General features: G+C 58.0%; 2 protein-coding genes across 3 annotated transcripts; both read left to right on the top strand.

The window, feature by feature from the left end:
- Positions 1–12: 12 nt before the first annotated feature.
- LOC122463838 lies at positions 13–22483 on the top strand. Its single transcript, XM_043536075.1, has 2 exons — positions 13–19; positions 18619–22483. Exon 2 carries the CDS (start codon positions 18803–18805, stop codon positions 19871–19873), a length of 1071 nt encoding a protein of 356 aa, XP_043392010.1. The 5' UTR covers positions 13–19; positions 18619–18802; the 3' UTR covers positions 19874–22483.
- Positions 9245–27777, top strand: TMEM59L (transmembrane protein 59 like). 2 transcript variants are annotated; one of them, XM_037885911.2, is made up of 8 exons: positions 9245–9521; positions 14237–14342; positions 15918–16012; positions 22502–22648; positions 23332–23440; positions 24242–24353; positions 24811–24928; positions 25411–27777. In XM_037885911.2, the coding sequence occupies exons 1-8, from the start codon at positions 9366–9368 to the stop codon at positions 25570–25572; spliced, it is 1005 nt and encodes a 334-aa protein (XP_037741839.1). In that variant the 5' UTR covers positions 9245–9365; the 3' UTR covers positions 25573–27777. The 2 variants fall into 2 exon arrangements, with proteins under 2 accessions (XP_037741839.1, XP_037741838.1); XM_037885910.2 differs by having other exon boundaries at positions 9257–9521; positions 24787–24928.
- Positions 27778–27998: the final 221 nt, after the last annotated feature.

Below are 27998 nucleotides of genomic sequence, written 5' to 3'. Positions count from 1 at the left end.
CTTTGTACGTGTGCTCTCTGTGCTGATATCCAAATCATTTTTGGAGACCCTGAACGGAACCAGATCCAGGACGGATCCCTGCTGGAACCCACTCAATTTGCCCTTCCAGCTTGACTACTCTCTGAGTACAGTTTTCCTTATAGAAGGCTGAATGTAGTTACCCAAGTTGACAGGCCCTCTGGGCGAACGCCTCTTCTCTTGCGAAAAGAGCGGTGGGGTTTTTAATAACCATGAATTTTCAGGATCTTGGATTTTTTTAAATCTCATCTACAAGATCCCACCAAACCTCTAACCCAGGATCCAGTGCAGTGAGCTGTGTGGGGGCTGGGGGACAGATACCCAGAGAACAGACACTCAAAGAGCAATGAGCAAAGCTGTGTTTTTTGGGAGACAGAATGGGAAGCCACCACACTGGGATGTTATGGGCTTGTCTACCACTGTCAATCCTGCCCTGGTCTGGGAATGCCTCTGGAAACATGAGCAACGGCCTGCACTGGGGCACCCATGCATATGCTGCTGAGGTGCAGGAAAGCAAAATGGATAAATTAATGGCTCTAGAGAGGAAATTACAGACTGAAGGCAAACCTGGGTGCTTTGTTATGGGCTCCAGAGGTTGGAGCAGCTGTGGGGAAATAGTTAGTTATAAAACCCGTGTGCTTGTGAATGGAACACTAGGGTGTGGGAAGAGGGAGGGACAATCTGTTCCTGGTGGCGGGACAGACCATGCTAGCAATGGCCAGGAAATGACCACGGTGCACCGAGTGGGACTGAACATCAGAGCAGCACATTCACGGCGTTTCACACCCTTCCCTCACTGAGAGACCAACAGACCGTGCCCTGGAAGCTTTGATTATTCCCTCTTATTTGTACTGCAGGCCCCAGCCAAGGCCAGGACCCCCTTGCACTGGACACTGCACAGGCACCCAGGGAGGCCTTGGGGATGGGCAATGATTTGTGGAGGTGCCCACCATTGTGGAAGGGGCGGGAAAAGCACATTCCTCTGGATAAAGCAGGGAACAGCCCGACCTCCGTTCTTCTTGGGTTTTATGGACAGGAAGGAATTCTATCCCTGCACGAGAAAACTCGGCCAGGTGGCAAAGTCCAAAACACAGCACCTACCTTCCCCCCACAAAAAAGAGGGAGAGGAGCATGAATGTCCTGGGAGGGCAGGTGCTGGCTGCCAGTGAATAATGACAGACACCGTAGCAGGCAGCTGAGGGTGCAGGAGGCCTGGCAGGATCAGGCCCTCTGAGGCAGAGGGGGAGTGGCAAAGACAAAGGCAGGGCGGGGAGAACTCCTTTCCCCACTTGCTCTGAGTCAGCCTCTCCACCACAAACCAGATGTGGTTTGTTTCGCCCTTCGACAGTGACCTTTAAAGAGCTGACTCCACGGACTCCCCATCCTGCCCACAGACTGACACAGCCGGCCATGGCTCACCAGGCACTCGCTGGGCTAAGAAAAGGAGCCACGCAGAGCAGCAGCAGTAGCCTCTCGGGGGGGGGGGGGGGGGGGGGGGCATAACTCAGCCCCAGCGTGCAGCATGGTTTAAACTGGGGACAGGCTGAGCCGTTTTGCACAGGGCATGTCTTGCCCACTGGGGAGCACCCACAACTGTCCCTAGAAACCACTTCTAGTCTGCGGGGTCCTGCCACCCCCACCAAGTTCAGGACCCCCTTATTGTGTGTGTCAGGGAAGTGCCTGGGACCCCCACGCTGCTGGGCGAGGCGCTGCACAAACGGAATACACAGCTAGATGGAACCGTGTGGGGAAGGAGCATGTGACACAGCTGGGTCCCCCCCGGCACAATCGATGCTGTAGGGCACGCAGGACTGACCCTACTGGGTAGGAAACCACGTGTGCCAGCCTCCCCTCCTGCCCCGTGTCTGCCTTGCCGGCTCAGCCTGTGCTTCGGCGGTCTCCCCCTCTGGGCCCGTGCAGCCCCGGCGAATCGCACACAGGTGGAACGGGAGCCGTGTGACAAGCGGGTCAGTGACAGCTCCACTGTAAGGACGGCAGGCCCTCAAAGTGGCTCAGGTGACTGAACCAAGGGCCGGTGGGGCCCAACTGCCTGTGGCAAGGAGACCGGCTCCCCTTTGCGCTTGGCTCAGGTTCAGCGCTCCTTGGTGTGGCCCGTTTGATTGGCCAGTGGACCCTCATCGTCCTGTCCTCATGGGACCTTGTGTCTCATCAGCGCAGAGAGCTCTGGAGTTAATCGAATTACTTGATTTCCCAGCCAGGGGCTTACTCCATAAAGTCCTTGGATTGCGAGAGTATCTGGCTCCAAAGCTACGGTGTAAAAAGCCCCAGAAGAAAGCCCCAACCAAACCCACAGCAGATCTTTGCATGTTACTTTCTGCATCCTTTTAAAGTGACCTGGGGGGGAAATAAAGAAGCTAGAAATGCAAAGAATCCAGCAGTCAGGCTTTTCCTTATATTCTTCTCCCTAACATTTCCACATTAATGGGTAATTTACAACCCGTTTAACCCCTTCCACACTGCTGACACAAATCTGCTCTCCTTTGTGCAATAGCCCTCTTTGAAAAAAGCCAGCCCCGCCTTTTGGCTAGTGTTTGCATTGAGACAGCACAAATAGTTCCAGAGAGTGCAAGGGGCAGGGGGCGGGGGGCGGGGGTTGGTTTGCTAATCTCTAGGGAGGGGGAAAAATGTGACAAATGTTGAGCATGGTGCTTGAGTCTGAGTAGCCGGTTCTCTGGGGTAACTCCAAGGGCCAGGGAGAGTCCAGCCGGGGGAGGGGAGATGTGTCTCGCCACATGGCGCAAGTGCAGTTTTGGTGGAAAGGTGGATTTTCGCCACAGACCAAAAAACCAAAGCCCTCATTAACTCAGGTGTGTTCGCTGGGATTCCGGCCCCGGCCGCAAGTCGTTACCTGTTGCACATTGGGGCTCACCTGGACGAGGTATTCGGGTAACCATGTGCCCCAAGGGAATGGCCCTAGCAACGAACCGGCTGGCCCAGTTGGAAGGGCCTGGCCCACGTGCCTCTCCAGCGATGGTGGTTTCCTTATCGGCTGAGAGGCGCCAGTAGGAGCAGGGGTCACTTCTGAGAAATGCAAAAGGCAGTAACTGTTTTTATTGAAAAGGGGGAGGGGGAAGTGAGGGGCAGGCAGGGAGGCTGAGGATCAGGTGTAAATATTTGCCACCTGGAATAGGATTGCCCGGGAAGGTTTTTTCCATTAGAATGCGAGTGAATTTAGTGCTCAGGCCGTTGAGGAGCTGACAGCGCAGGCTTGAGCCAGGCATATCGCAGGCAGGCGCTGCGTAGCTTTCCACACACACAGCTCTGCCAGCGCACTTCGGTCCTGACCTGCAGCCCCCCCGCTAGCCCAGTCCTGGGCCCCACACGGCTCTGCCAGTGTCCCCCACACCCTGCCTGGGCTCCCTCCAGCACTCCGTGATTTCAATGCCCCATAAGCTTGTCAAGTGCGGGGCATCCCAGACAGCGCCTCAGTCCCGACTGGCAGCCCACCCTGCTATTCCAGGCCTGGGTTTCTCCCGAGCAGGCCGAAAGCTGCATGGATGTATTTGTGATGGGCAGCGAACCCGGCTGAACTGAGCATTTTTCTCTTTTAACCACAACCCCGTGACTCAGAGTGGGGGCTCCTAACTGAACGGTGACGGCATCACCCCACTCGGGGAGTCGCCCCACACGCACCCATTCCCACTGAGGCTGAAAATGGCACCATGGCCTCTCCCGCCACCGAACCCTTAAGATGCAAGAAGACAATGCAAGTCATTCCTTCCCAGGCGCCTTGGCCCAGCGCTGGGGCAGGAACGCTCCCCGGCATGGAACAGCTATAATGGAGGGTACTGGCCTGGCACCTGGGCTTTGCACCCCTCACTGTCATTGCTCTGCTGCGTGCCCTGGGGCAGGCCCCAGCTGCTCAGTGCGGATAATGACGCCACCTTTGTACTTTGCAATTGAGGGATTAAAGGCAAGTGCAGAGCATGACCCTTACAGGAGAGTTTGCAAGAAGAGTGGAGTATCAGGGTCCTGCAAAGCCCAAACCAAGTTTGTTTAGGGTTTAAATCCCAAACTTCCAGAAGAATCCTCCATTTTTGGGTGCCCAACTCGAGTCCCTTTGAGTCTGATCAGCAAAGGGGTCGAGCACCTGCTGCTCCCCCAGACTGCATCTCTGCAGGCCTGCAGCGCCACAGACGGGGCTCCCTATACGCTTGGAAAAGCGTTGGCCTGGCTCACCTTTAGCGGATGGTGACGTGGGGCCAGAGCTTCTGGCAGCCCCCCTCCCCGGGCAGTTCAGTGTCCTGCGCATTGGTATAGGTATTCAAGGCATAGGTGCAGATCCCCAGTTGGTGCAACCGTAGCTCTAATGAAGATACAGGAATGGTGCAGCATCTGGCCCACGGGTTTGCTGACACCCCAGGGCAATCGCCAGGGCACGTGGACATGGAGGTCTTAACGAAACTTGAGTGGCTGAGAAACATCCGTCCAGTGCGGCTGGCTCTGGGCATGCTCACAGGGGAGTGGGCGGGCGCTTCCCAATTACCGCCCTGAACAAGTGGATGAAGCAAGCCTGGGACACAGCGTTCTCTCAGCAAAGTGCACAGTGTCCCACTCCCCCAGCCCCAGTGCCAGGGGCTTGGCATGCTCGCGGGGGAGCGCGCCTAACAAAGGCAGGGCTGTGCCTTGGCCGGCTCCTGTGAATCTGCACGCTTTGCCAGTGAGATCAGCGTGAGCGACCAGCTCTGGCTTTTTCTGTGCAGCTGGGAGGGAGTGCTGGGCAGCGAGGGGTTCTGCTCGGCGCGGGACTCTGGAAACTCTATCTGTCAAGCATGTGACTCCGCTCTCAGCGTGATTTACTGTGACAGCTCCCAATCTATTCAATTTACTTCGACATTACTCACCGATGCAGGACACGGAGGCCGAGAGCCTGGACCAGAGCCAGCAGCGGGGGGGTGGGGGGGGCGGGTGGAGAGAGCGGAGCGGGGGAAGAACTAAAGCCAAACTGGCAAAGTCGCGAGCAGCTTTTCACCCCGGCCCAGTTTTATTGAGCGGAATAAGCTGGCACGACATGCCAGTGTGAGCCACCTTGCTCTGTCCACACGGCCCGGATTCTCCTCCAGTGCAAATCCGGGCCACGCCACCAACTTCAGGGGAGCAGGCAAAGAAGCAAAGGGAGGGTGGGGGAGAGCAGGACTCCCTTCCCCCTCCACTCCCTGGCTTGGGTAGGCGGCGCTCCCCCCCTCCATGGATGGGTCTGGGGAGAGGTCTGCCCCGCTTCTGCTCTGTTCAACACTCACTGCTGACGATGCTGCTCTACGCCCGCTGAGGTCCTGCCCCATGTGTTCCCCATTAGGGGTGTGAGGTTATCAAAGCCTGTCAGCAGCTCCCAGCACGCTTTGGGGTGCTGCAATAAATAACCATAACGAATGGAGCAGTGACAGCCCGCAAGGAAATACGGCTCTCCCAGCATGAGATTGACATTGTAAGGAGAGGGAGCCCGGGGATGGGCAATGAGGCGCAGGTGGGGGGCTGGCGGGTATTTTTCCTCCTGCCTTAAAAAAACCCTGTGAAATAAAAGTTATAAATCTAGCGTGTCAGGAAAGGCCCAACAATGTGTATCTTTGTTTGGTAACGTCGCTCGCCTAGGAACTGGCCTGGCTCGGGGGCTGCTCCGTGAGCACAGGGATGTAATGAACTATGCCCACCTCAGACCTGAACTGCAGCCCTCCCGATGGCCAGCTCCACCCTCCGGATCATGAGGGGCAAGGCAGCTAGATGGAAACAGACGGCGCTGCGGGGAAAGCCAGGCCGAGCCGAGGTCCTAATCCCACCCGTGGCTCGGACGGCGTGGTGCTCCTGCAGAGACCCCGTGGATCCATCAGCTCCTCAGACTGGGTGAGCTTCTTGGGGCAGCAACCAGACCTTGCTTTACCCTCGGGAAGCTCTCTGCGCAGTGCGGGCGCTATCGGAAACGACGGACACAAACTGTGGCCCAACAAGGAGCAATTTGAGTTAGCGGCCGAGCTGCCTTCCTGGGGGGCTGCAAAGCTGCGCTGTTTGGGTTTGAAATCTTGGGAGCTCCCCAAAGAACCGGGCAAAGCTCCGGAGCGGTGGTTCTCATTCTGCCTTTGCCACACTGGCTTCTTCCATGCCCCCGACCCAGCTCGCCGGCCTTCCCCTCCCATGCAGCAACCCGTGTTCCCGCAGGGCCTGGGGGCTGGGCTTGTAGGTGGTGCTCATTCCAGAGGGCAGCAAGAAGGATTTCTGGAAACTTGACAAGATCCCGAAAGCTGGGCCCAGCCTCAGACCTGCCGAGCACTTTACGGCTTCTCCGAGTGTCGGGAGCCAGGAGTTGAGGGGAGGGGTAAGAAAGGAGCCCAGAATTAGTGCCCACTCTTGAAAATGCAGGTCTAGGCCCAAAGTCACAGCGTGAGTTAGGATTAGCGCTTGTTGTGGAACCCAGGAGTCCTGACGCACAGTCCCTGGCTCTAACCATTAGATCTCCAGAGCAGGAGTGGGGCGCAAGGTCATGCAGTGAGTCAGTGGCAGAGATGAGAATGGAACCCAGGAGTCCGGACTCTCAGTCCCGCTGCTGGCACCACTGAGTCTGAAGTCTGAGTCTGAGCTGAGTCTGAACTGAAATTCTCACCTACAGGGGGAGAACGATCTGGTTAAAGGGCCCGCCCACGCTCAGTTAAGGGGGTGCAGCTGCACTGAGGTCCTGGGGCAGCTCTGGTGCCAGGGCCCATAGTCCCCAAGGACGCCGGGCAGGTCCACTCTCTGGGCTGCTTAAAGTCGTTAGAGAAATATCTCAGGCTTGAGGCACAGCAGACACCAACGGTGCTTTCTGACCGGCCGCCAGGGATGTCACAGGGAACGCCTGCATCTGGTGTCTTTCCCCTTTGCAGATGCCATCTCGTGCCAGGCCTCAGACGTGCCCCGTCGTCTCAGGTGGCGAAAGCACGTTGGCGCCCGGCCCCGCCCGAGGCATGTGGTATAATTGCCCGGGAATGCATGGCCCCACAGGGCTCTCCCCACTCCAACACGCACTTAGCGGCTGCTTCTCACGCCCTGGATGAGAAGCAGTCAGTCGCCCGGCTTCCCCTTTAATGCGGGGAATGTGCTGAGCAGGGCCGGTGGCCGGCTCCCTGAAGCTGCCTGGGCCTGGCTCTTCTCTGCGCCAGCCCTAATGTTAGTCTCCGAGGTGCCACAAGGACTCCTCGTTCTTTTTGCTGCTACAGACTAACACGGCTACCGCTCTGACACCTGTAACTGAACAGTGCATGGTCTGCACGGTCGGTCTGTCCGGACTGGGCTGTCGCTGTCTGAGGGAGGGAGGAAGCTGCCGCCGGGAAGGCAATGACTGGAAATCAACACACTGGTACTAAACTAGTCCCCAGTAGCTCCCATCCTCCCCTCAGCCCCGCCCCGCCCAACCCAGCTGATTCACCAGAGATTTGGCTCAGTCTGGGAAATGGGACCAGGCCCGTTGCACTTCCCTGGGGCGCATCCACCCAAGGGTCTCGTCCACCCAAGGGTCTCGTCCTCTCATTAATTAATGCAACCCTCACTGGGATAATTTCACCTGCCACCTGAAATGCAGCCAGCTCTGGGGTGGAACGTGGCACCTGTTGAACAGCACACAGCAACACCACACAACAGTTTTAGGATAGGAAGTGAAAGAGACTATTGATGGCAAATGCATTTGCAGAGGCCCGGCGGGGGGGCAGAGTGGATTGACCTAGGGCCCCAGTGGAATGGAATAGGCAATGATTGCTGTTATTCTTGGTTGCTCCCAGCATCTCCCTTGGGTACTGCTCACCCAGCTGGTGTGAATCCAGGGTGCCCCTCCGCCTGTCATTCGTCATTTCACTAGGAATGTGCAGGGTGTGACTTCTGTTCTCCGTCTCATCTATCTCACTAGCACGCTGGGAAATGCCTGGGGCCTTAAGAGTTAATCACCAGAATCAATAATCATCTAATCCAAAGGAATCGCACTAAATGCCTGGCTCACGCACCAATGCTCAGTAGTTTGTGCTCCCTCCTAACATGCTTTGGCCCTGGCTGGAGGGGGAAGATCAGAACTGCTTAGCAGAGGAAGGCAGCAGTGAGGAAGGGAGCAGCTGGCCAGCTGTTCGGGTGCCCTTTGCAGCAGAGAGCTGCATCTGAGAGGCCGAGCTCCCTCACTCCCTGCTTCCCCTGCTGTGTGCTGGGTGCCTCCCAGCTGCAGAGGGGTGCATCCCTTAAAGGCCACCATGCACCCATGGTTTGGCTGGCGCGACCAGTCAGCACAGGGGATGTTGTATTTGCGGACAGGGATGCTAATATAAGAGTGTCCGGCCTGTACCTGGGAGCATGCTGGGATTTCCTCTCCACCCAATAGCCCAGGAAAGGTGCCTTCACCCAAACCCTCCTGTCATGCATCAGCTAGTGAACCTCCAGAGCCCCGCCTGGGCCCTCTTGCAAGATGACTGCCCCATAACAGAGCATCTCTGCTAACTAGGAGACTCCAAGACACGAGATGGGCAGGTGGCCCTGACATCTTCTCTGCCTTTGCACTCCAAGCCGGGAAATGCAATGCCCCCCGGAGCTGCGCGATGGAGCTCTTCGGTACCATGCAGCCCCTTGCCTGGGCCCTGGGCAGGATTTGTCCTGACCATCTTCACGGTTTTCCCTTGTCCTGTTCTGAAGACTCAAGTGACGGGGCTCCCACTGCTTCCTTTGGGAGACTCCGTCTGTCCACGTTTCGGATGTGCCGACTGCCCAGTACCTAGATGATACATTTGGCTTATGGAACAGCACTGGCAGGGGACAGCCAGTTCTCCGCCCTTCTCTTGGTTTCTCCAGCATCTCCCAAGACCCCACGCTAACCTGCCCCCGCCATTTTCCATCGCCTCATTCCCGCCTCTGGCCCACCCTGCTCCATTCCTCTCCCCGCAGCAAGTCAGCTGGCGTGAGAATTCAGGCCAAGGGGGGATCCCTTCCCAGCCAGGCCAGCCCCAGGGCTGCACCATCCTCCCGTACAGGGAAATCCCGGGCACGCTCATCCACCAAGGAAATGCGAGCAGTCGCTCCCAGGGCCCGGGGGGCAGCCCCAGTGCAGGAAGGGTGTTGGAGCCCTGCTGCAGAGGGAGGCCGGGCTCCGGCTCTCTGCTTCCCCAGCAGGCAGCTCCAGCGCAGATCCTGCAGCCGGGATGCATGTGGCACCGTTGCATCCCCAGCTGCCCGCATCCCCCCCGTCTCCTCCCCCCTTCTCTCTCCCAGACTCCCTTGCTCTGTGCAAGGCACGTCACGGGGATATTGACACCGCTGGGCACCGCGCGCTCTGCCTCTCCCCGGGCTTGCGGGCTGCAGCCCCGCAGTGCGAGAGGCCGGGGGGAGCCATGCAAAGCCCCGGGATGGCGGGGCGCCGCGCCCTGCCCCTGCTCGCCCTCTGCCTGGCGCTGGCCGCCGCCGGCTCCGAGGCTCCCTTCGCCCCGCCGCTGGGGGACATCGGCGCCTGCCAGAGGCGCTGCGGCCAGCCGCCAGGCGCAGCCCGGGTGAGTGCGGCGGTTCGAGCCCGGTCCCGGCGGCCGGGGAAAGCGGGTTACTTCCCCGGGGGGGCTGGGTTAGAGGAACAGATTTTTCAAGGGCGGGGGGGGAGCCTGTGAGCAAAAGCAAAACACCCGCGGGGAGGCGCCCATCTTCCCGTGTCTGCGCATCGCGCCCAGGTATCGGGGCGCGGGGGGGGTCCTGCTGTCTGAAGGGGGGGGGCAAAGCCCAGGACTGTTCGTGCATCGATTTGTTCTGCAAGCAGGAAGGGGGCGGGGGGGTCTAATTTTTTTTGCAGCAGGGAGAAGGTTTGTCCTGTGGAATCCCCCCCCCCCCGCCCCCCCGCCCCCGCCTCTTTCTGCTTATGCAGGGTCCAGGGCCTCTGGCCTGCCACCCCCCGTTTTAAAGCCTTGCCCATGGATTCCTTACCTCGCCTGGGGGGGGTCGGGTAAAAACCCTGAGCCGGGGGAAGGGGGGTGTGAGCTTGTCACTACACGAAGGGCGTTCATCCAGGGCACGCTCCTGGACTGGCGGAAGGTGCCCGGGCAGAGGCCGCGGCCCAGGTGCGGGGCTTGGGGGCGGGCGATCGGACGGGGCTGGTAAAATTGCTGCTCATCCGTTTTATAACCCAATGAACGAGCAGAAGCCCGTGGCTGGATCTGGTTGTGTTATGCAGCAGGACACCGGCCCTCTCTCCCACCGCTCCCCCTTCATAGGCTCAGCTGAAAGGTGCCCGTGCATTCCCCTCCCCACCCGACTCCCCGGAAAACCCAGGCCTGAGAGAAGAGCACTGCACCCGTAGGGCACCTTCCCGGATGCATCCTCCGTGGCGGAGCCTCCTGGCTGAGAACCGTCGAACTCGTCCCACTGGTGTGTGCACAGCACTGGACGAAGCTCTTGTTAGTGCTGGAGCCAGCAGTGTTCTCAGGAAATCGCTCGAGTATCATTCATAAGAGCTGCAATGACAAGAACCATGCAAACAATAATCATTGAAAAAACCCCAGTTCTGGCTTCTAAACTAATAACTTCAAACTAAGGCCTCGGATCAGAGGCTGCCTCGCCTTGCTGTAATGAATGTACCATGCCATACGTCCGCAGGTCAAAAAGGCCATCAAAGATCCATGAGATACATCCAAACACAGCAGGGGAAAAGCCCACGTGATTGTTTTAAAACCAGCCACATTTTCTGCTGTAAAACCAGTTGAAGGGAGGGGGAAAATGCATGGTGTTGTCAGACACATGCCATCCATAATACACCAGTAATAGTTTAGTTAAAAAGTAATTGAAATACTCCCCACCCCTAGCCATGGTATCCACTCTGGCCACTCATCAGGGAAGAAGAATCCGGTCTTTGTCCTCCCAGACTTGATAACTGACCCTTTGAAAATATATTGACCAGGATTATCTGCACTTGGTGTCGTCCCCTTTCATCTAGAAATGGGACCGACTTTTGTTTGTGCAGCAACAATAAAAATAGTTTAAAAACTCCAAGTCCAAGATTTTTCCATGTCCATCTTAGCTTTTGTTTTCTGGATCGTTTGTTTGCAATAAATAATGCTTTGGGGGAAGGATTTGCTCAAATGAACAGGAGCTGGGGGGGGTGGGGGGCTGGGCCTGTTCTGGGTAGGTTTTTGTACGTGCATGCATGTGAGAACTCGTGTTACTCTGAACTGGGACGTCTGATTTCCAAGCCATTTGGGCTGCTTTCTGGTTAGCGATCCTGCTTTGGAGGTGAAAGCGTGGAGTCCCTGTGGGATTCAGTCAAAGGAGCTGGGTGCAAATCGAAAACATTTGAGGGGGGTCTGTAACTTTATATCTCTCAAAGACATGTTTAAAATGTGAAACCCATTTGAAGTACGACACATACTGCAAAAAGGAAAAGCCTACTGCCGGCCTGAGCAACTAGCCCAAGCGTGTGAGGGCAGCAGCCGGCTTGTATGGTGTTCAGCTGGTTGCAGCCACTTCGCTGCGGCTTGTGGAGACTACAGGTCCCAACATGCAATGTTCTATGGAGATCCGAGTGCCTTTGCTGGAACCCGGCATGCTGGGATCTGTCGCCTCTGCCCACTGCACCTCCATGTTTCAAAAAACCAGGCAGCCTTGGGCTGTGCCGTAGAATTCCCGGGGTTGCTTTTGCACAAGGCTGGGGCCCTCCGCGGTGTAGCAGAGAATGGAGGGGACTGGATGCTGCTGCAATCCACCTGGATGCCAGCATCTCCTTCCTGCTGGAATAACTCCCCTGAGACAGGACGTGCATAAAGCAGTGATTTCAGGGGAAGAGCCAGCATCTTAAAATGTAAACTGGGCAACTTGGGCTCTTCTGGTGTATCCCCTTGCAAGTGGCTGTTTGTTTGCCCAGACAGAAGCTGGGCAGGCGGCGATAAAAGTTGTTTGTTTTAGTGACCCTGGACAGCATGGTCTTAAGGTGGGTCTCCCTTTCTTAGCAAGGATGATCCTACTGTGCTTCCATGCCCTAGGGCTTCCCTCAGTGTACAGGCCAGTTGTCTGGTACATGGAGCCTCGAAGAGGAAGTGTAAAATAGATCCTTCTAAAGGCTCATGCCATTGTCCGCGCAGCATTTGAGCATGAGAAATGCAGGGCTGCGCTCCCATTTCCTGGCACAGGGTTCAGGGGATTTGGGATTCAGCCCCGGGGTTCTGTGCAAAGCAGAGGTTATGAAGTTGTAACCTTAGGTAAATAGTGTGTCTTTGTCTGTCTTCAAACGCAACCATAGAAAAATACACATGGAGAGAAACACAATCCCAGGCTGGGAGGTTGCTGACCATGTAGGGCCAAAAGATAGACTGGTTGAGATGGGAAATTTCCTTGCCCTCTTTTGGAATAAATCACTTGTGGTCTCTGAAAACTAACCGTGCAGTTTTGTGGGCTCCATTTGCCAGCCAATGCTCAGTTATTCCTAGGTGTTTTCCTTTCTTGCCCTTGTTTTTGTTCTAGGTTTATTATCATTTAGTCTCATGCAGTGAGATCGCCATGCACGTAGAGAAGAGTAACTGCAGCCCTACTTACAATTGCTGGTCCAGGGCCACTCTGACTTCCTGCTAATCTTGCCTTAAAACTCACCTCTTTCACCCTCCCTGCAGAATGCACAGCAGTGTCTGAGACAGGTGCTTAGCAGACTGATGGGAATATCTCCTTCTTCCTGGGGGCTCCTGCCTGGTCTTTGTTGTGTCTGTTTGCTGTCTCTTGGCTAGAACACTGGCTTGAGACTCAGGAGATCTGGGTTCTATTCCTGGCTCTGCCACTGGCCTGTTAGATGACCTTGGGCAAGTCACTGCCTCACTCCGTGCCTCAGTTTCGCCATCTGTAAAATGGGGGTAATGATTTCACATCTACTCATGAAAAGAGCGATGTAGTGGTATAGCTACTTTACTGTGGGACAGGGACCACCCTTTTGTTATGCGTGTGTCCAGAGCCGAGCACGATGGGCCTTGATCCAAGCCAGGCACGATCCCAACACACATAATGAATGGCAATACTAATACCGGGGAGGGATCAACACTTCGCACACGTGTAAGGACGCCCCGTGCCAAGTGCAGGGCCTGAGCTGTGCTGCCACAGAGACTCAGGAGGACGGATGCTGCAGGTGGATGTGTCACACGGCTGGTTTCCAAGCAGCCTCCTCAGTGGCCGTGTGGGGCAGAGGTGAGCCCAGGTGAGAGGGCTCGGCGTTGGCCTCGCCTCACAAGGCTGCTGTGGGTGATTGCCTGGCAGCATCGGGCCCTGGCAAAGACAGGTAGGCAGGGAGGAGGGGGCTGTGTGTCCTGCTGCGGCCCCGAGCTCCCCCCTGCTGGTCAGTGACGATACAGGGGCAGGTGGCTGGGGGCAGCGCCCAGGAGAAGAGAGCAGCAGACGGCACCTCGGTTCTTTTGCTGAAGCTGTTGTGTCTGCTGAGGCTGGCGCAGCTCTCGCTGGGGCCCGGCCCCATGGCAGGATTCTGGGAGGGGGGTGAAGGTGCCCTCAGAACTGTGCTCCCCCTGCGAACATGTGCGTGCACAGCTACACGCAGGCTCCCCCCCGGGCCCACAGAGTGTGTGTGTGAGAAACACACGTCCTGTTGGCTCGCCAGGCCCAGAGTTCTCGGGTAGCCAGACGTTTCCAACGTCACACCGAGTTTTTCAGAGAAACGTTTGCAGCGTTGCGGGCTGCCCGGTGGGGTCGTACCAGCTCGAGGTGCAGGAGGCCAGCTCGCTTTCCTCTAGGTCAGGGGGTTTTCAACCTTTTGTCAACCCCTACAAAATTTCAAATGGAGGTGCGGACCCCTTTGGAAATCTTAGACATAGTCTGCGGGGTCCATGGTCCACAGGTTGTAAGCCACTGAGCTAGTCCGTTCCCCGGGGAGCCGTGTCCCTTCCCTACAGTATATTCTGCAGGGCCTTGTCCAGCCTCGCTGTAAATGCCCAGCGCACTGGGGTTCCACCACCCCTCCTGGGAGACGGTGCCACCACCTAGACGTGGTGCTGGTTTTGGTGCTTGTGTTCCATTGACAGGGAGGGAGGATCTGGAGCTGGCGCCAAGGATCCAAGCCCTGGAGGTCCTGGTCCCATGTAGTGCATAGCGCCCTCCCGCCCCGCCCTCTCCCTGCTGCCCCAGTCCCAGAGCACAGCTGGGTCCCCAGGGGCATTTGGGTATTTGCAGGGCGCTGGGGTGCAGCCACTGCGCTGTGTGTTGTACCAGCTCCTAGCTCTCCTCTTCCTCTCTCCAGGATGCTGCGCTCAACGCCTGTTACCGAGGCTGCCGGCTGTTCTCCATCTGTCACTTTGTGGATGCGAGCGCCGAGCTGAACACAACCAGAGCCGAATGTGAATCAGGTAAAGAACAGTACAGCCAACTAACTTCCCCTCCCCTCTTCTCCCGTGGCCCCCAGTTACATTGTCCAGAAGTGGCTTCTCCACTTATTCCTGTCAGGACAGAGGTTGCTTCTGCTCCTTCTGCGCTCCCATGCTGTCCAAACAAAGTTCCATGGCTGTGATGCACCAGCAGTGCAAATCCGGGCCGGCTCCGCTCGCTCCCTGGTGCAAATCCGGGCCGGCTCCACTCGCTCCCTGGTGCAAATCTGGGCCGGCTCCGCTCGCTCCCTGGTGCAAATCTGGGCCGGCTCCGCTCGCTCCCTGGTGCAAATCTGGGCCGGCTCCGCTCGCTCCCTGGTGCAAATCCGGGCCGGCTCCGCTTGCTCCCCAGTGCAAATCCTGGAAGTTAGAGAGTCACCTGGATGCAAGGCCCCAAATGAACCCATAAGGGCTATGGCCACAGCAAATACCAAGGGGATTAATAATGTTCCAACCGTGATTTCAGCCTCTCAAAGGGGCGGGAAAAGGGAGGGGAGGATCCTCTGCTGAAGCCAACTCCCCACACCTCTGCAGTTCTAGCCTCACTACCAGGCAGCTGCGAAGATGGAAGTTTCCTGCAGTAGCGACCGAATCCCCCCGCCAGGCCGAGGGCTGTCCAGCGAGTTCCCGGCGCCGTGGGAGCAAACCGGGCTTCCTCCCTGGCCCAGGGACGATGTGCTAACCCCCAGTGCCTCTCATCACAAGGGATCCCAAAGCACTTTGCAGCCTCACTGAACTGCAGCTGCCTCTGGGGTGGGGCGGAGCAGCCGTATTCAGCACCAGGGAGGGTGGACTTTTCAGCTGAAGCTATTTGGGCAACCCCCCTACTCTTGTGAAAAGGGCTCCGGGGGCTTTAATGTCCCCACAGAGTAGACAAGGCCTCAGTGTCTAAGGTATCGTAGGGGAGATGATCCCCCCCGCCCCCCCATGCCACGCCGCTGGGATCTCAGGATAGCTGCTTGGAACGGACTGGGCCTTTCCGGCACGGGTTAAGACTCTGCTTATGGGAAATCCGGGTGTGTCCCATTGGAAGCTGAGACCTGTCTGGGAACGTTGTGCTGATTGCCATGACTGGTTATTCTTTGGGCAGAAATGAACTAGGGCATGGAGCCCGTCAGGCAGCCCTGAGTGTGCCCAGCTTGGCCTAGGGGGGTGGCTCTGGGCAAGGCGCTCTCCAGGTGACTCCGATGGGCTGTCGGACGGGGTTTGGCTGGTAGACACACCCTTGAGCTGGGTGTCTGACTCGGAGCTGGGGGGGTCTCATCCTCGTCCAGAGGGGGCGTTTGTGACTGTCACAGGACATTGACCATGACCTGGCAGGAGAAGCCCAGTCCTGGAATAGCTGTCAGGGCTGAAGAACGCTGACAGCTGCCCGTGGGAGCCCAGGGCTGGCATAGTAGGGGGCTGTGGGTGCCCTTGCACAACACCCCCGCTGCGCTCTGCCTGGCTCTAGGCCGTGCTGCCAGCCCCTTGTTGTCCTGAGCTCCGAATTCGCTCGTGTCCGATGGCTCCGGGGTGCCCGGGCCCTGACCGTTCCCTTCCCCTCCTGTCTTGCAGCTTGTATCGAAGCCTACAGCAGCGCCGAGGAGCAGTTCGGCTGCACGGCTGGATGCAGGAAGCAGCAGCCCGAGACGCAGAGCCGGAAAGACAAGGTTTCAGCCTCCTCTTTCCCTAGTGCCAAGGGGCTCTGCTGCCTGGGTGATGGGCCTGAGAAGAACAGATCGTAGCAGGGGGCTGGGACAGTTTGTATAGTGGGGGGGCTGTGAACCCCTAGGTGTGATGGGAACCCTTTCAAGCCAGGGGGTGCAGCAGCCCCCCCCAGCACCCCTAGGTGCAGCACCTATGGATCATAGTGGGAGAGGAGCACCGGCAGAGCCCCTCCCGTCTCCGGCTCAGCCGTGCGGCAGGGAAGCCAAGGAGCTGAAGGAGTTTCATTCTCCTGCACAGGGAGCTCCCACCATGGCCCATGGCTCCTGGGAGCAGGATGAGAGCCAGGGTCCGTTCCGGCGGGGGCTGGAAGCCAGCGAGCGCTCCTCTCTCTGCAGTGCTGAGCTGGCCATCTGGCCAGCAGACTGGGTGAGCTCTGCCTGGCGCCTGGGACAGCGGGGGGGAAACCCTGGATCGATTGCACCTGGAGTGGAGGCTCCCTCCTGCAGACAGGGCCCCGCCCGTTCCAGGGTCGGAGGGCTTGCAGGGGCGGTAACCAACGGTCCCATTCGGTGGCTGTGTCATGAGGAAATCTGGGTTGTGACTCTGGCTGGGCAGTTGCTGTCCGCAGCCCAGCTCTCAGTGGGATGGGGCAGGCAGCAGTTCATGCCGAGGAACAGGGGCGGACGAGCTGGGTACCGGGCCGTGACCTTCCTCCTCATGCCCTTGTTATCTCTCGGGAGACAAAGCCCAGGCAGCTCTGCTGCCGGCGCCTGTCGGCTCAGGGTGCCGTGGGCGTACGGAGCCGACAGGCTGTCCTGGAGGAAGACCATCCACTGGGGCAGCTGGGGAGACTAGTGCAGGGCTGGCGGGATCTGTGAATGCAAAGGAATTCGCTGTCTGATTGAAGGATAGAGGAAGAGTTTGCCCTGCCCCCTCTGTCTAGACTCTGCATCCCGGAGGTAAGTGGAGCGGAGGAAGGTCACATGGACCTTGCACTGATTCGGCCTGGCAGGAATGGGTGGAACCCCCCCCGTCCGCAGCTCGTCCTCCTCTCTTCCTTTTCCCTTGTCATCGTTCGTGCTGGCAAAAGATGCAATGGGAAAAAGGACCCAACCCAGCTGTGTTCAAAGGGCCACAGCCAGGAGCCCCCTAGAAATGCAGCGAGTGGATCCGGCTGCACTCGGAGGGTGCGTGACGGGAGCATTTGACCTTGTTCCCCCCCTTTCTGGTGGTGGTTCTGGCGCAGTCCCCCAGGGGGGCTCCGCACTTTTTGGGCGGGCGATGCAGGGCTCTGTCCCCTCTTGGCACCTGTCCACAGTGCAGCACCGGTGCCAATGCCCTCGTGTACCAGTGCGGGCGTGGGGGGAACCAGATTCGCCAGAGCTGGGAGTGGGAAGCGGCACAAGGACACGGTTTCTGGAAACCGGCTCTAATAGGATTAGAGCGCCGTGGTCTGTCCGTCCCAGGAGGCCGAAGCTCGTGCATTTGGCTCCTTCTCCAAGTGCTTGCGGGCAGAGGGCGGGGAAGGCAAGGGCTGGGAACGTCCCCATGTGAGTGAGTCATGGTGCATCTGTTCCAGACGAAGCCAGGCATCTGGGCTGCCGTGTCCTCAGAGCCTCGGCCAGGCAGTGCCATCCAGCAGTTAGAGCAGAGAACAGGGAGACAGGACACCTGGGTTCTCTGCCCCTCCTTGGAGGGGATTGTTAGTGAGTGAGCCAAGCAAGACACTGGGAGACAGGACTCCTGGCTCTGGAAGTCTCTAATGAGCGGAGCAGTGGGGGCTGGGAGGCAGGACTCCAGGGTTCTATTCCTGCCTCTTGGAGGGGACTGGTCTGTGTCTAGTGATTGGAGTGGAGGACTGAGAGATTCAGGGGAATGGCACCTGTATTTCCCCCTAGGTGCTCCCTTGCGGCTGTGTCAGGGAGGGTCATTCGGCTCGTGTCTCACTCCCCAGCTCTCTGCTCTACACAGCGATATCCCCAGCAAGCCAGGCTGCCTAACCGGCCAGCATGGCTGCTTTGCTGTCTCTCCGAGGGCTGCGACCAGCATGTTATCAGCTACCACCCCAGCTTCTGCTCAGCAAGCGCATTTATCCTGGAGGGTAAAAGCATTGCAGAGAAAGCCAGTAAAACCAATAAAAAGCCCTACCTGCGATCTAACAAGGTCACCCTGACTCTGGCCTGGGGCCAGGCTAGCGGTCTGTCCTTCAAACCCACAACTGGGTTTTTCCCCTGGTTACAAGTTCATATTGGTCTTTAGATCAGTTTCAGCTCGAGGTGTTCAGCCAAATCTCCTCTCTTTGCCTGTTCGACTCGGGAGAATCCAGGCTGGACCAGAAGATGGGAGCCTGTGATCTGAGTGATTTGCTGTCATCACCCCCAGCTGTTTTCCCTTCCCGGAGGGGCTGTGGTACCCTGCCCCCCAGTGGAGCGCATACAGTCCCTGGTCCACGGGGGAGCATCAGCCAGGCATATGCTCCATGCAATGTGCTCTCCCAAGGACAGTGTAGGAAGCTGCCCTGTTTGTCACCCCGTTCTCCTCCCACCTCTGCTCCAGCCATGACAGAGCCCCTCAGTACTGACGGTCTGGAGATGCCACAACCGTGCAGCCGATCTAGGGCCAGACCCCCCCGCCCCAGGCTGATTGCAACCCCCACCCCGACCCTCGGATCCTTATTCACATGTTGGGAGTGTGTGAGGCATGTGAGACCGTGCCTGTTAGCCCAGTGCCTGGCAGGACCCGGGGCGTGTGGCGAGGGGGCATTGCTACCCAAACACCCAGCTGCAGCTTTAATGTTTTCAGCGGGGAGGGGCTGGATTTCGTTCAGCCCCAGCACGAGGCGTTGCATGGAGAGCACTGGGGTGGATTCAGCCCTGGGATCCTCTGGCCTCCGCATGCCCTGCGGGGCGTTGGGCGGCAGCTGCCTGAGACCGGGCCCCTGGACGCTCTGTTTCGCGGTTGCACGGCAAAGCTGCAATGATCAGACCTCTCCTGCAGCAGAGCGCAAGGAGACTGCCTGGAGCAGCGGGGCTGGGAGCCAATCCGCTCCTTGGCCCCATGTACAGCACCCTGCATCTCCGCCCCGCTGCATTGTGGGGAGCTTTTGTCTCCTTTGGCAGCACTGGGGATTGGCGGGAGGAGGTGGGGCTAGGAGGGCCCATGGCCTGGTCTGGGATTGCAGGATCCTGCGGGCGCGTGGTCAGTACCTGCTCCCCGGTACGCAGGGCCCCATGCTGCTCCAAGCAGACACGTGGCTGCTCCCTTGGGAGCTGTGCTCAGGGCCTGGGCGCAGGAGGATCCGTACTCGCCCTCCCGTGGCTGGGGCAGTGGATCCTGCTCTGCAGGGGGGGCTGTTGATGGGCCTCGGTCTGCGGGCCAGGGCAGGCAGACACGTGGGCGAGAGAGCTGCAGACGTATTTGTGCTGACAGCTGCCACAGCAGACAGGCTCGGAGGAGTGACTGGCTGTGCCTGGCAGCGGGGAGGGAGTGTCGCTCCTGGCCAAACCTGGGGTTTAAAGCGTGCTGGTGGTTCTGGTGTCCAGTACAGCTGCTGCCTCTCTGCACAGAGCCCAGCCGCACGCCAAGGGGGTTATACCCTGGAGCTTGTTCCAGTGATGGGGCCAGGAGCAGATAACAAGGGGGCTGGGAGACAAGTTCTGGCTCAGAAACCCCAGGAGAAGGGAGCGCTGTGTGCTCGGATCCCAGCTGACCTGGCCCCTGAGCAGACAACAGAGGCAGTGAGAGCTAGTGGGCAGGGCACAGCTTGGACGCCTGGGTGGAGCCACATCGAACGGGTCTCAGCCTGCCCTTCGGGAAGACTAAGTCAGTCGCTCTCTCCCTGCAGTCCCACCACGTGGTGTTAAAGGCTTTTCCATTGTAATGGACACATCTCCCACCATGCCACCTTCCTGCCGGTAATCCCCCCGCCCACATTCTGGGAAATGCTGGTGCAGATCTGCACGGTCTGACCCGCCCTCTCCTTTCTCACACGCTGCGATGAGCGGGGGGAGCGGGTCTGAGCTAGCACCTCGTGGCGTGGACGGGGCAGTTACCATCTTGGAGCTACTGCTTCAGGGTCGCTGCAGGCCCGGGCAGGCGTCACTCTGCCCTGTACGCTCACTTCACCTTTGGAAGGTTTTCGTCCCAGCTGTAGCAGCTAGAGGCTGACAGCCTCTGTGAAATGAAAGCTGAGACTTGGGAGAAGAAGGGAGAGGTCTGTCCATGTCCCCCCGCTACTCCATCAAGCCCTCTGCGGGGGCGCACCCTGCCCGTTGGGAAAGACAGCTTTAGTGCTTTCCAGCCCCCCAAAGGTCCCAGCATGCTTTGCAAACCGTATTGAAACAGGAAAACTGTAGAGCCCGGTTGCCATTTCCCCTTCCTGACGTCTCCCCCTTTCCCCGCAACGCACACTCAGCAGATCAGCTGGCTGAAGATGGAGGCGGCTGTGATAACTCCTCGTAGGCCGCCTGTCTGGAGCACAGACGTCTGGTCCGCTGTCCCCCCCTATTCAATTGCCCCACATCCCCCTTGCCACCAGATGGCAGCAGCCTTGTGCCATACCCCCACATCGCAGTATCATTACACCAATAGCTGCAGCCCTTTTGAGGAACACTGTCCTGGCTCTGGGCTCTGCAGCCGGGCATTTTGGATCCCTGCAATCTCAGGTCTTTGCAGCCCCTCACACAGCAGTAAAATTCCCCACTAGCAAACAATACTTACAAATATTTGACAGCAAAAAGGGGTCTTTGTTTATTTCATGTCCTTGTTCCCCCTCCGAGAATCCCGCCTGCATGGCACACCTTCAGGGCATTTGATGGTCACCAGGTACCTGGGATGCAGGAGACAGACAAATGGTGCCAGAGCTTACAGGGAACCTGCTAATAACATTGCCCAGGGAGTGGATTGGTCTGGGCTGTTGGAGGCAGAACCACCCAATGCAGGGCTGTTTAAATCAAATCATAAATGGCGGCAGGTTCATTGCATTGCGCAAGGCCTTGATTTGGGCTAAGCTAGGGGATGCTGTTGAATTCTCAAGATGGAAGGTTCTTACCTGTGATTACATTTAATTGATTCAGCTAACTGTGTTATTTGGCCCCGGGTGGAGGCTTTCAACTTTGCAGGATGGCTTTCTGCAGCGAGGAGTAAGGACCAGGCATGGGCATACAGTGCTGCCTCTTCAGCTTCTCAGCCCAGGAGCTCAGAGTGCTTTCCACTGATTAATTAACGAACCCCTGGGAGGCTGGTAACAAGCATTAAATATGGGGAAACTTAGGCATGGAATCGTCCAGTGACATGCCCAAGGTCGAACACAGAATCAGTGGTAGAGGTCAATGTTTTTCTTTGTGAGAAAGAAGCCTCAGTCGGCTGGCTGTATCAGAGTGGCAGCTATCCCTGTAAAGCATCTGTCCCTGCTTCCCCTGAAGGAACGGGTGGATGGAACTCTGTGAAAGGCCAGGTCCCAAACGAGATTGCTCCATGGCGACAGTGTTCCAGACCTTCCCTTATTCCATTCATTCCACCCAAAGCATGTTTCCTTTGGATTCCTGGGCAAGCAGGCAAAGCAGATTTAGCACGATAATCAGGTACAGAACCCTACCTATTTCTTTCCTGTTTGCTCATCTGACTGAATGAGGGGCTCTGGCATTCCCAGCCTTGGGAAATGTTCTATGTCCATGGCAAGGAGCAGCCGAGCAGATTCCAGCAGGGATGCTTTAAAACATAACAAACCTTGCAAAGAGCCAAGTATCCGGGGCATGGCTAAGCTGCCAGGAGAGAAACGCCCTCGGCATCTCAGCTCCTCTTCTTTAAAACATTTTCATGTGAGTTTAGTGCTGGTGGAAGGAGCTGGGCTGGCAGCCACGCTGTTTATCCCCAGCACCTCCCGCAGGTGTGTATCGACTCTGATCTCTGTGGCCCGCTCAGCTCGGGGCCTTCATGCTGAGGCTGATGGTGCGGGGGCCAATGGTCCTCCGAGAAGGCACGGATGCCTGTGCAGGGGCACCTAGACTGAGCCCTGCCAATGCGTTTCATGCCAGCCCCTGCCCTGGGCTATATGGAGGTTAGCTGTCGTCTGTCCCCCTCACTGTAATATCCGAGGGTCTCCGTGTCATCAGTGGATTAAGCCGCACGGTGCAGGGCTGTAATCCCTATTGCACAGGTGGGGAAAATGAGGAACAGAGGAGCCAAGGGACTTGCCCCAGGTCACAGAGAGACTCTGTGGCAGAGATGGGAATTGAGGCCAGGTCTCCCAAGGTGTAGGCTAGTGCTCTAACCACTAGACCTTCCTTTCGCTCTCAGGAGGGTTCATAGCTCATTAAGGCCAAGAGCACTGCGGTGGGTCATTCAGCATGGTCTGGTCAATAGACCTGCTTTAGAGCCCTTGAGCAGAGCCTTGAGCCCTGTGCGCTAGAGAGCTGGGGCTGGGGTGGGGCAGGATGATGCGGGGGTTCCCAGCACAGCGAGCTGGTCCTCTTCTCTTTGATTATTTACAGAGTTTGGAGCTGCAGCCCGTGTCCTTCTCTATGTTTGACTTGGTCTCCAGTTTCTGCAACGACATCGTCAGCTCTGCCCAGAGTTTCATCTCGTCCACCTGGACCTTCTACCTGCAGGCAGACGATGGCAAAGTGGTGGTGTTCCAGGTAGGCTCACGCTGCTGAGGTCATCAGTGGCCCTGCGTGGCTGTGGGACCAGGGCATGGAACCCCATGCTTCAGGGCAGAAGCTGATGCTGCAGGGGGTCAGGAAGGGGTTCCCTCTTATCTCACCCATGCTGAGCATTTCACCAGTGACCAGGTATATTTGTCTTCCTGCAAAGCATCAGATATTGGCCAGAACCAGGAATGGGTCACCACATTAGATGGGTCAGTGCTCTGGTACAGCAGGGAGGTAGGATGGAGCTACAAGATGGAGTTATGGCCTGGTGCTAGACTAGATTGTACCATCCAGCACTCAGATGCTGCCGAGGTGACAGGCACCCCAGAAGTACAACGGACAGACAGACAGGCTGACTGACACCAGTGTCCGAGCCTTTATGGCAAGTCCTGCGTCCCTACAATAATAACTGTTCTTGTTTGTATCTGGTGATGCCGAGGACAGGCACTGAGATTGGGCCCCACTGTGCCAGGTGCTGCCCAGACTCAGCGAGAGGCTGTCTCTGTGGGTTAATGCCGCAGGAGGGATCTGGCCCTCAATATCTCGCATGCCCCCCAGCTGAACCTGTGCCTCCCCCCATGGGCCAGTCCTGCCCCCACAGGAGGTTTTGGGGCTCAGTCACTAACTGCGTTTTGGTCCTTTTTGTTTCTTTTTGAACGCCGGCCCCTCAGTCCCAGCCGGAGATTGAGTACCCGGTGCCCGAGATGCCAGCACCCAAGTCGGAGCTGATGGAGAAGTCCTGGCCTGTCTCCAGTCCTAACACCCTGAAGCCCCACACAGGTGAGCAAGGAGCAGGGCCAGGTGGGTCGAGGGGGCTGGAAGCTGCTGGAAAGGTGGCTCCAGCTCTGCGCCGGTTTTTCTAGAGCCTGTGGCCTCTGATTAGCCCCCTGGGACATGCACACACTCTGGGCTGAATCCTAGTGCAGGCCTGGTGTCTGCCTCTGCCGGGCTCCTACCCGAGGGGCAGATCACCCCTCCCGCCCCATGCCCCTCCTCCACTGACCTGGGACCATCCCCCATGCTATGGAAGCTTCCACATACAGTCCTGAGGCTTCGTCCTGATGGGGGGGGAGGGGGGGGAGCAAGGAGGGCACCAGCGCTGTCAGGCAGCTCAGTGCCCTGTCCCCTTCCGTCTCCAGCCTCTGCTGAGGCTGCCAGCACAAGGCATATGGGGGTGGGTTTGTGCCGTGGACACCTGGCTGCTGGGAACCAAACTGAGAACCCACCAAACTCACTACACACGGGCTCCTGACTAGACACCGCTCTCAGTCGTAACGTTCCAGTGTGGGGCGGGGAGCCGGCGCCCTCAGTGTGAAGGGCTGGGTGGTTTGTCCCCAGCCTCCTGGAGCTGTTTAAAGCCTGGAGTGATCATTATTTTAAGTCTTTTGGTGATGGTCTCGTTCTAGGCTGCTATCCAGTAAGCCAGGTCAAGGGCTTGCAGTCCTATTTGTACCATTTTCTACCCTCCCCTTTCTGGCCTTGGCACGCAAGTAGCGGCCCCAGCTTCATTGGGGGCCCGGGTGGTTGTGCCCAGTTTGCTGTGGCAGGGGAGTCATTTGGGTCTGGGTGTCGTCCTGCCAGGCCCCAAGGAAAAGCTGGAGAAACCCCCCGTGAAAGAGCCAAAGAGCAAAACCAAGCTCCAGCATGTGGAGACCCATCAGCCAGAGCACGATTTCCTGGGCTGCATGTCCAAGTAGGTGCACGCCTGGCCCCGCAAGGGTGAGGGGGGCAGAGGGAGAGGCAGAATGAAAAGGCCTGGAAAATTGGGAGAGGGGTATGGGGGCAGGGAAGGAAAGAGGACGGGGTCTAGAAAGGGGTTGGGGGGATAGGGATTTCCATTGCAGAATAATGTTGCAAAATGTTGCTAGCAAGGGGTGGGGTTATTTGGTCTGGGGGCGGGGCTATCTGAGTGAGGGGTGGGGTTATTTGGTCCAGGGGCGGGGCTATCTGGGTGAGGGGTGGGGTTATTTGGTCCAAGGGCGTGGCTATTTGGCCAGGGGTGAGGCTGCAAAGGGAATGCTCCATGGAGGAGCCAGGGGAAATCCTTCCCTCGTTGGCCCTCTCTGAGTCCTGTTTGTGCCCCCCTCCACCCTGATACCCAGCCATAAACTTGTCCTCTCTCTTTGGCGGGGGGTGGTGGGGTGCTACAGGCGCTCAGGCCTTCCTCGCTGGATCCTGGCTGCCTGCCTCTTCCTCTCCATCATGGTGATGCTGTGGCTGAGCTGTGCCAGCCTGGTGACTGCTCCGGACCAGCACGTCAAGACCCAGGTACGGAGCCAGCCGGCATCCCAGGGCAAACTCAGGTGCAGATGCCGCTGAGCTGGGACCGGGCACTGAACCCAGCCACAGCCCACTGGGGGACGTCCGGGTGGGCTGGGGGCAGTTCATACCCTTGGCCTGCGTTGCACTGTCTGCTGGGTGGGGACACTGAGCGGGGAGGAGAGCCTGGAAAGCACAGAGAGTAACCCATCCTCGCACATGCTCCGGGTACACCAGGGCTCCGGCACTTCACCCCCTGACCTTAGCCAAGCAGCGCCCAAGACTGGTTTATTTTGAGGGGTTAAATCATGGCTCCAGTTGGGAAATGAATCCCAGAAACTCCGGGAGCCGTGGTGATAAGACTCTGGGCTGGGTCCTCAACGGGTGCAAACCAAACCCCTGCTGTGATACGTCCCCCTCTCCGCTGCCACAGCCCCCTCCGTCCCCGGCCACGCCCTGTCACCTGGTGTCTGGCTCTGGCTCTCTTCCAGCCGCTGAGCATTAATGGCGATAAGGAGGACCTGGAGAACCTGGATGGCTCGGCGCCCTTTTCTCTGCACCCTGTGATCGCTGTCACCATCTGCCCAGCGGACGACAGCGAGGAGGCGGGGCCACTGCCGGTCAAGGTGGATCTGGACAAAACCGTGCTCTAGAACCCCCCCACCCCCCACCCCCGCCGGCCTGTCATCTCCATGCCTTATTTCCTGTGAACATTTTAATGCAACCCCCCCCTTGTTTTGATCTGCCTTCCCGTTTTCTGCTGTTTTAAACCCCCTCACCGCATTGTGTTTGAAGATAACCATCCTGGGCTGTGGGGGGGCCATCCGCTCCCGGCTCCACCTCCATCCATTGTCCTCATGCGCGGGAGGGGGAATTGTTTTCCTCCCCCTGTTCACAATGCCAGCTCAGCAGGGAGTGGTACTGAGGGAGATCTAGTTGGGGGGTGGTTTCTGGCCTTGTGTCTCCAGTGCTCTGAGAGGGAGCTTCGGTGAGAACAGCATGGTCTGTGACCTTGGTTGGATGGAGTCAGATGACTGGTGGGAGCAAAGAGGGGCGCACGGGAGGGGGTGGGGAGAGAGTGCACCCTGCCGTGGGGGTGGGGAGGGAGCGTGGGAGTTGGTGTGGCAGCGCCTGTCTGGAACAGGGAGCTGCGTGTGGTGGGGGACCCCTCGGGGTTCAGGGCAGAGCCTTCCCCTTGCAAGCCTCCGGGCAGCTGGTTTTGCAGCGGTGGAAATGGGCAGGAAGCAGATGGGGGCTCCATGGGGAGAGGATGTGGCCGTGGGGTGGCTCCAGCTCTTGGTTCGCCTTCCCTGGAGGCTGCAGGCATTGGAGCACCCTGCGGGGAGGAGATTCTGGCTCCGGGCATGCAGGAAATTGATTCAGCCTCCGTCTCTGCAGCAAGGCGTTTACGCTCGGGCAGACTCCGGATGAGACGCGCTGCCCCCATGTGAAGGGTTTGCACTGCTGCAGCTCTGCTCTGCCAATTAGGGTAAATCCGGCAGGTAGACAAGGCCCAAGGCTGACACCTAAGAGGCTGGGAGTATCAGTGTTTCCCTGTCCCTGAGCCCAGGCACTCTCTAGGGCCCAGGGCAAGTGTCAGGGAGCTGCCACGACTCTTCTGCCATGGACGTGGTTTCTGTCTGGTCCTTGCCAGCCCATGCTCGGTGCAAGGAGAGCTGCTGGCTGCAGCAACTGCAGCCTGGCCAGGAGGAGCCTTGCTCTGAGCCAGATGCCCAGGAAGTTCCCTCTGGGGCTGCTCTAGTACTGGGAGGAGGGGGGGACCCCGTGGGGAGCTGCTTGGAACCCCCTGCAGCCCGTTCACGCCACATCTCCAGGTTCCCCAGTGGGGATGCCGCTGCTATGGAAGGGCCGGATGGCAGGCCCCTGTGCCACGGCGTTGGAGCCAACTCAAGCCATTTCCCAGCTTGGTACCTCTCCCCACTCCCATCTCCCTAGCACCAGCTCCCACAGAGCTTCGGGCAATTCCTAAGCCACACTCCAGGGTTCCTGGACAAGGCCTCCCAATTCATCCCCTTTTGCTGTAACTGCTCTAGATGGTGATTGTGCTCCTGTGGCCAGGCGAGGGGGGAGCCCATCTCACGGACGTTCCATATCCCTTGACTTCACGTCTCGTTTCCTCACGGTTTTGTTGGGCTGGCATGGGCCGCTGAGCCCAGGCACTCTGCATGGGCACTCGCGCTGAGAACACCCTTCTGCAGCAGCAGGAAATCCGCTCATCAGTCCATTTGCCTAACGCTGTCTGTATAGATTAACTTATTACCTTGGACCCCCTAGCCTTGGGTTTGAAAGCTGTATATCCATTGACCCGTTACTTTGACGCTGCCTCGGTTTCACTGGATCCTGTAGGTTGTTATTGCAAAGAGACTCTTTCATCCTTCCCCCCTTCTGAGTTCTGTATCGTTCTGTATCACTTTAATGTGTGCGACATATCTGGTTTTTGGAGAGGGGGGAGGGCAGTTTGGGGAGGGGGGAGGGGATATTTTGTGTACGTGCTGGGATCCATCCCACGATTTTTCATGATAGCTTTTCGGCAGATCAGCTCAGTGGGGTGGCGTTTGTGGTATTGTCCTGACAGGTGCGTTCGAGCCAGCTGGGCCTCTCTGCCTTTTGTGTCAGCCATTAACGATCCCGGAGCGGAAGGCCCCTCGCGGCTGCGGCTTCGAGGGAAACTGGGTTGAAATGGGGCGGGGGGAACAGAGAGTCATCTGGGGATCTGTGTGTGTCCTGAATTGTCGGAGAGAGCTGGTTTGTTGTTTTTATCTAAAAAAAGCCGTGAAAGGAGCACGGAGCGGGCTGGGAGGGGTGGAGAGGAATGGAAATAAAGGTTTGTAAAAGAACCAGCAGGGCCCGTGGCTTTATTGGGGTCACCGGGGGAAAGGGGGCAGCGGCTCTCCATGTCAGTGCCCAACGGGGAGTGCAGTGAACCAGATAAACCCCCCACCCCCAAGAGACGGGAGGTCTCCGCAGAGTGGGAACAGATATTTTCTTGGTAGGGAAACCGCCCCCCCACCCCCAAACCCAACAAGAAGCAATCCCTACTCAGGCCGGGATTTATGGG

The sequence above is a fragment of the Chelonia mydas genome, chromosome 25 (genome assembly GCF_015237465.2).
Source record: "Chelonia mydas isolate rCheMyd1 chromosome 25, rCheMyd1.pri.v2, whole genome shotgun sequence".
NCBI lineage: Eukaryota > Metazoa > Chordata > Testudines > Cheloniidae > Chelonia > Chelonia mydas.
Note: the sequence above shows the minus strand (reverse complement) of the source record. Positions and strands in the feature narration are given on the sequence as shown.

What these genes read in the sequence shown, in the direction of transcription:
- TMEM59L (XM_037885910.2), top strand. Translation starts at nt 9,366, where the DNA reads ATGCAAAGCCCCGGGATGGCGGGGCGCCGCGCCCTGCCCCTGCTCGCC. An exon ending in CGCAGAGCCGGAAAGACAAG is followed by an intron (nt 16,013 to 22,501) that starts GTTTCAGCCTCC and finishes GATTATTTACAG; the next exon opens with AGTTTGGAGCTGCAGCCCGT. An exon ending in TTCCTGGGCTGCATGTCCAA is followed by an intron (nt 24,354 to 24,786) that starts GTAGGTGCACGC and finishes CCTCTCTCTTTG; the next exon opens with GCGGGGGGTGGTGGGGTGCT.
- LOC122463838 (XM_043536075.1), top strand. Translation starts at nt 18,803, where the DNA reads ATGTTTTCAGCGGGGAGGGGCTGGATTTCGTTCAGCCCCAGCACGAGG.